Below are 7,707 nucleotides of genomic sequence, written 5' to 3' on the forward strand. Positions count from 1 at the left end.
GTGAAAGAGCCTCAAATATATGGTTTGCTTTACATACCAACAGTTGGATGCCCAAAATGTGATAAAGCTTTAAGTATGTAAGATGCCACAGCCCTCACCTCAAATCATTTCTTGAACAATAAATACCTATTGTCAACTTCAGCAGATATTTTAAATTCCCTATTTCTGTACCCAAGACTATTGATAAAAGCACTCAAGAGTAGGGTAGCTGAAAAAGTTTGCCTACACTAGATTAAGACACTCTCGAGTCTAAATCCAACTATGTCAACTACTAGCTATTCAACCTCTAAGGCTATTTCCTCATGTGTAAAAAGGAATAGCAACATATACCTTAGAGCTTTCAGTATTAAATGAGCTAGACTTTTCCTTTTATATCCCAACTAACCCCATGCAGATTTAGAAAGTCATCAGCAGTTTTACACTGTAGATAATCAAAGCCTTCCTCTAAAAATTATGACTACAATGACATGTAGTTTTCAAAGACAACTGAATTATTTTATGTTCAAACAGTAAAATGATAGGGGTTTTAGGTTCACTATCCTAAACAGAATATTATCTTAAGAGTAACGGTAAAGAAAAGATTTAATCAGCAAGTCCTTATTGAGCCATTTCCACAGATTATGCAGACAGGCTTCCTGCCATGGTTCAGTCTGGACCAGTTGGGAAAACAGTACAAAAGCAATTACTCAACATAAATCTGTGGTCCTTTAATAAGCATGATAACTAAAAAGAGCCAGGGCTCCTTGAAGAAAACAGCTGATCCAGGGCTGGGGCTGGGGCTGGAGCTGGAGCAGAGACAGTGCAAGATGAGCCTGAAGCATCTTCTGCCACAAAGTTACAAAGTGATTTAAAAAAAAAAAAAAAGATACACACACACACCCACACACACACAGAAGCTGGCTTAAAGGGGTTCACACTTGCCATGTCTGGGACATTTTAGACATTGATATAAAGTTAGTAATGGATTAAATCTACCACATAAAGACTTCATGAGTGATAAGAGATAGGAGAAAAGGTGAAACTCTTTACAGTAGAATACCAATTAATATTGAATGATAGAATCAGATAATCATCATTTGTAACTATTCAAAGTAGCAGTCAGTTCCGGCAAGAATCATCAATGAATGAAAAAACTAGTATATAAGTTTGATGAAGAACAGGGTATTTGGCCCTAGCCAGTTTGGCTCAGTGGATAGAGCATCGGCCTGAGGACTGAAGGGTCCTGGGTTCGATTCCGGTCAAGGGTACATGCCTGGGTTACGGGCTCTATCCACAGTAAGGGGGGGCAGGGGCTGCAGAAGGCAGCCAATCAATGATTCTCTCTCATCATTGATGTTTCTCTCTCTTTTTTTTCTCCCTTCCTCTCTGAAATCAATAAAAATATATTTTAAAAAAACAGAACAGGGTATTTGCACAGTCTCAAAGAATCACCCACAATCTACACTAATAAAAGAGAAACATGCAAATTGGTGTCACTCCGCTACGCCCACCCAACGAAGATGGCAGTTAATTTGCATATGAAGATTGAAGGCTCTGGCCGGAGTGAGGAGTGAAGACTGAAGAGCCCAGATGCAGTGGAGAAGCCAAGCCTCGCTGAGGATGCAGTGGAGAAGCCAAGCCTCGCTGAGGCTGCAGTGGAGAAGCCAAGCCTCGCTGCGGCCGGAGGGGAAAAGCCTAGCCTCAAGGCTTGGCTTCTCCACTGCGGCCAGGCGGAGGAAAACTGGTGCTGGCAGCCAGGGGAAGGAAGGCCTATTGCGCGAATCTTCATGCAACAGGCTTCATATATATATATATGTACACACACACATATATATATGTATATATATAAATAAAACCCTAATATGCAAATAGACCGAACAGCAGAACAAACAATTGGTTGGTATGACATGTGCTGACCACCAGGGGGCACGTGCAGAACATGGCTGGCATCGCCAGCAGGCAGCAGAGTGCAGAACATGGCAGGCGTCGGCCGTGGCAGGATGGTGGAGCAGGTGAGTGGGGGCGCCAGACCAAGGCGGGGAGCCGGTCGCTGTCATCAGGGTGAGCCTCTGGTGGTTACTGAAAATTCTTTGTTCCGTGCGCCACGGTCCTGCCCAGCACTCACACCTGCTGTCGACGCCAGCCCTACTCGCACCCGCTGCCGGCCCCGATTGCCCCTCAGGGCTTCTCCACCTCTCCCTGCTCCTAAGGAACAATCGGGGCCAGCTGCCACCAACAGCCCCGCTCCCACCCACTACCGGTGCTGGAGCCATCGCTCGCACCCACTGTTGGTGCTGGCCCTGCTTGCACCCACACCCAACGCCGGAGTGGCGACTGCCGCCCCAATCGCCCCTCAGGGCTTCTCCATCTCCCCCTGCTCCAAAGGGGCAATGGGGGCAGCAGCCTCCACTCATAACCGCTACTGGTGCCAGCCCCAATCACTCCGTGCCATCAGTGGGTGCGAGCAGGGCCGTCGCCATCAGCATGTGGGAGCTACGGTGGCAGGAGCAGGGCTGCAAGCAGAAAGGGGACCAGGAGCCACGGCGGAAGGGGCTGGGCAGGGGCATGGAGCATGGGCCAAGACCCACCCCTGTGCCCACCTCAGCCTCATGGCCCACAGTTCCTTTCAAGGTGCACGAATTCGTGCACTGGGCCCCTAGTTTATTTATAAATGAGCAAAGTAAAACTTCAGAGTGGCGAAATCTGTTGACCATTGCCTTAAGTGATGAAAATTAACATCGCTAATAAGAGGAATAAAGGAAATCAAGAGCCTCCCTAATATGAGGCACTGAAAGAACATATGTGTATAACCTAAATCTAATCACAAGACATTCAGACAATTCAAACTGAGGCATTCTACAAAGTAACTTGATCATACTCTTCCAAAAGGTCAATGCCACCAATAAGCAAAAAATAAAACTAAAGAGACATCAGAGCTATACACAATGTGTATTCCTATACTCAATCTTGGATTGGGGTGGTGGATGGGGATTACTGTAAAGGACATTATTGGGAAGATAACCAAAATTTAAATATGGACTATAGATTGATAACTATACTATGGTTATGAAATGCTCACTTAAGTATTTGAAGATGACTAGGCATATTTCTAACTTACTATCAAATGGTTTAGAATTTAAAATGATAGGTTAATAGAAAAACAATTCTAAATGTATGGACAAGTGCTGACAGTGGCTCTAGGTAAGAAGTATATAGAAGTTATTGTACTGTTATTATAACTTTTCTTTAAATTGGAAATTTCAAAATGAATACTTTTTTAAGAGATGCACAACCATTCACTGTTTCTTTTTTCATACCTCAGGAGCAAGGACAAATGTCTGCATGAATCTCCTCAAAGCCTGGTTGTTATTGGAGAGCAACCCCATCACCTGGACCACCACACCATCATTCAAAGTGGCATGAGCATCAACATGGCGAATCTTAGTGTGGCAATTGGTGAAGTTTTGTGACATCACCTTCCTATGGATTTCCTAAGGAATGAAAGCATAGGTTAATGCCTTAAAACTTACACAATCTACAACAACAAAAAATTTCCCACATAACTGTGAGAATTTACATGTTTAAATTACAAACTATACAGACCCTATTCTGATTTGTCTTCTTTTTTTATATGTAACAGCTTGAGCCAATCTGATGACATATGCCAGGCAGCAAGTTGTCAAATGCTTTCCCATAACTTGCTTCATTTAATATAGTATACTAGAGGCCCAGTGCACAAAATGCGTGCACTTCAGGGGGGGGGGGGGGGGGGGGGGGGAGTCCAGGATCCCTCAGGACAACCTTCTCGCAGTCCAGGACCCCTCGCACCTTAGCTCTCGGCTCACTGCTCCTTAGAGCTGCCGCAGAGGTGGGAGAGGCTCCTGCCACCGCCACGGCGCTCACCAGCCATAAGCCCAGCTTCTGGCTGAGCAGCGCACCCCCTGTGGGAGCACACTGACCACAGGGGGCAGCTCCTGCATTGAGTGTCTGCCCCCTAGTGGTCAGTGTGCATCATAGTGACCAGCCGTTCTGGTCGTTCTGCCATAAAGGTCGCTTAGGCTTTTATTATATAAACTAGAGGCCTGTTGCATGAAAAGATTCATGCAATAGGCCTTCCCTTCCCCTGACTGCCGGCACCAGTTTTCCTCCGGCACCCGGGACCCAGGCTTTCGCTCCAGCCGGAGCCGCCTTCAGTCTTTGCTCCGCCTACATATGCAAATTAACCGCCATCTCTGTTGGCGGTTAATTTGCATATCTTGCTGATTAGCCAATGAGAGGCATAGCAAAGGTACGGTCAATTACCATGTTTGTCTATTATTAGATACGATAGATTCCTCGTGACCACTCCTGAGCCTTTTAAATTATTGTCTTGAATAACATACCCAAAAATATTTACAGTCCTTGCCGGTTTAGTTCAGTGGATAGAGCGTAGGCCTTGGGACTAAAGGGTCCCAGGTTTGATTCTGGTCAAGGGCATATGCCCAGTGGCCCAGTGGGGAGTGTGCAAGAGGCAGCCAATCAATGACTCTCTCATATCACTGATGTTTCTTTCTTTCTCTCTCTCTCTCTCTCCCACTCTCTGAAATCAATAAAAATATAGTTTAAAAAAAATTAGAAAAGAAAGTTTATAATAGATGACCCCATGCTAAAACCAATAATCTCCTCATATAAAAAAAACCTTCACAATATATAATACAAAATGAGCAATGTGACATAAGCATTTCAATAACTACCGCATTAACCAAATAGTCATTAAATACCTAAATTTTTTTAAACTTGACAAATTTGACCTTTCAGTATCAGCCAATCTATTAAGCATGCATCTACCTCAACTTTAGGGATTATTTTCTAGCTGCTAAACCACCTACATAAAGCTTGGTATGCTTACTTTCTGTCCGTAGACTGCATCTGCTGGCTTTCCATTTGAATCCAATCCCCCGTGGACATAAGAAGAGTTCTTTCCATAAAATCTGTCAAACAGGAATATAATTTACTTGTCATCTTCCTAAGACCAGGTATTAATTTTTCATGTTTGGTACCTAACTGCCTCAGCAGCAGATTCTTGGAAGCAAGAATGTGCTTTCTTGCCCTAACCCAGCGGTTCTCAACCTGTGGGTCGCGACCCCTTTGGGGGTCGAAGGACCCTTTCACAGGAGTCGCCTAAGACAATCAGAAAACACATATATAATTACATATTGTTTCTGTGATTAATCACTATGCGTTAATTATGTTCAATTTGTAACAATGAAAATACATCCTGCATATCAGGATTCACAACAGTTGCAAAATTACAGTTATGAAGTAGCAATGAAAATATTTTATGGTTGGGGGTCACCACAACATGAGGAACTGTATTAAAGGGTCGCAGCATTAGGAAGGTTGAGAACCACTGCCCTAACCGGTTTGGCTCAGTGGATAGAGTGTCGGCCTGCAGACTGAAGGGTCCCAGGTTCGATTCCAGTCAAGGGCATGTACCTTGGTTGCGGGCACATACCCAGTAGGGGGTGTGCAGGAGGCAGCTGATCGATGTTTCTAACTCTCTCTCCCTCTCCCTTCCACTCTGTAAAAAAATCTATTTTTTAAAAAAAGAAAGAAAGAAAAGACAAGACCTAGAAAGGGGAACAGGGACCAAGATTTAAAAAAAAAAAAAAAAAAGAATGTGCTTTCTTTTTTATCTTTGTACACAATCATGGATCCATCCCCTACATGTCAGTAAACAATGCTGAATAGGAATGGACTTGGTCAATGAGGTGAACAGTTACTTTACAACTCACACCTTCCAGGTTTCAGAGTAGGATGATCATGTTGAGAAGGATCTTGGAGTTAATGTCAGGAAGGCCACTTAAAATAAAACAAGAGTCCCTGTTTTCACTCAAGAAGAAATCAGGCACTTTGGAATAGATAAGGACACCTATAATCTCCATAGACTTGGAGAGTCCTTTCGTATCTAAGAATGCAGGTGAGGAATTCCCATTAAAACCCAGTAAACTCATCATGCAAGTGTGTTTTAGTAGTTTTTAGTAATGTTTGCTGATGCACTACAAGCTGTAGATTTTAATCCCCATAGCTTTTTCATTTTCTTCTATCCTTGACTGCTGTGTTCTCATTACAATACTATACTGGATCAGGAAAGCCAACCCACAGTTAACCACCCTATAAGGATTTCTTGATATCTGTACTTTATATAAATAATTTTTCACATTGGCCTGCACAAGGCCCCGGGTTCAATCCCCAGCACCTCCACCAAAAAATAATAATAATAATAATAATAATAATAATTTTTCACAAATGAGCCATTCTACATCTTGACTACCTCCCCCACCCCCCAAAAAGGGGAAGATCTGGGCTCACAAGACCCCAAGTATATCTTTTAATTGTTAGTTATTAAAAGGTTACACATCAGCCAGTGAAATCAATTCACTGCTGGTAAGCCACTTTTCATACCTCAGAGATAAAATGTGAAAAAAAAAGATGTCTTAGAATCAATAAATATCAATATTGACAAGAAATATATGAATGTCCTTGGTTAGTGTCTTTCAAAACCTGCTTCTTAAATTCAAATTTACCTAACTTCTCTAAGGGTACAGAATAAAATTTTGACCTAAAACACAACAAAAGGCCCAGCTGGTGAGGCTCAGTGATTGCGGGTGGAGAGTGGTTGGCAGTTTGATTCCTGGTCAGGGCACATGCCCGGGTTTTGGGCTTGATCTCCCATGAGGGGCGTGCAGGAGGCAGCCAATCAATGTTATCTCTCATCGATGTTTCTATCTCCCTTTCCTTTCCTCTCTCTCTAAAAACATTAAAACACACACACACACACACACACCTAAAAAATTTTTTTAATAAAAAATAAAACACAACAAAAAATAAAACACAACAAAAAGTTTGTAGACTTTTTCTATTACTAACATTCATGAATACCAGCAAATTTTTAACTCTTTAGCATCTTTATCTGCAAAATCAGATTAACTCTCTATAATGCCTTACCAAAAAGTTTTGGAAAAGTTCAAGAAGAAACAGGTACAAGAAATATTTCCCATTTCTAGAGTACATACATAGAAAGATTGTTAGCATGGTTTTACTTCCATGTTTGTTTAATAATGTTTTAATTTATAACAAGCATAGCCCCTAATTTTTAAAAGCATAGCAACACTGAAGTATGTTTTTACAAGAACAGTCTTCAATATGACTCAACAAAAACACAACAATGAACAAACAAAAGCATGAATATTATACCTTTAATTTTCAGGCATTATTTTTCTGATAATGTGTAAGTTTTGGTAACTTAAGTCTCATTTTTAAATAATATTTATAGCCCTGGCTGTTTGTTCAGTGGTTAGAGCATCCACCTACAAACTGAATGAAGGGTCACAAGTTCTGAATGAAGGGTCACAGGTTCGATTCATGGTCAAGGGCACATTCCTGGGTTGCAGGTTCCCCAGCCCCAGTAGGGGCACAGTGAGGGAAGCAACCAATCGATGTGTCTCTCTCAAGTCAATGTTTCTATCACTCTCTACCCACCTCTTCCCTCCCTTTACTCTCTCTAGAAATAAATGGAAAAAATATCCTTAGGTGACAATTAAAAAATTATCTATATGCTAGAAAATTTTTTTTTTTTTTTTTCTGGGCGCGCCGAGTCGTTGCTGGGGGGGGGGGGGGGGTTGCACCCCCCCACCAAAAATTACTGGCGGGGGGGGGGGGGGGGGTTTTTTTTAAAAAAAAAAAAAA

The 7,707-nt window shown here is 42.4% G+C and overlaps 1 protein-coding gene across 3 annotated transcripts in view; it reads right to left on the bottom strand.

Annotated features, from left to right (window-relative positions):
- G3BP1 (G3BP stress granule assembly factor 1) overlaps nt 1-7,707 on the bottom strand; it is a 40,897-nt gene that overhangs the window by 17,901 nt on the left and 15,289 nt on the right. For all 3 annotated transcript variants that reach the window (XR_002829375.1, XM_006089114.3, XM_014456170.2), the window contains exons 3-4: nt 4,868-4,949; nt 3,297-3,470 (exon numbers count right to left, since the gene is read on the bottom strand). Coding sequence is in view for 2 of the 3 variants with exons in the window: in XM_006089114.3 (XP_006089176.1) it covers nt 3,297-3,470; nt 4,868-4,949 (256 nt within the window). In the remaining variant the exon portion in view is untranslated. The remainder of the gene's footprint in view (nt 1-3,296; nt 3,471-4,867; nt 4,950-7,707) is intronic.

The sequence above is a fragment of the Myotis lucifugus genome, unplaced genomic scaffold, assembly GCF_000147115.1.
Source record: "Myotis lucifugus unplaced genomic scaffold, Myoluc2.0 scaffold_56, whole genome shotgun sequence".
Taxonomy (NCBI): Eukaryota; Metazoa; Chordata; class Mammalia; order Chiroptera; family Vespertilionidae; genus Myotis; species Myotis lucifugus.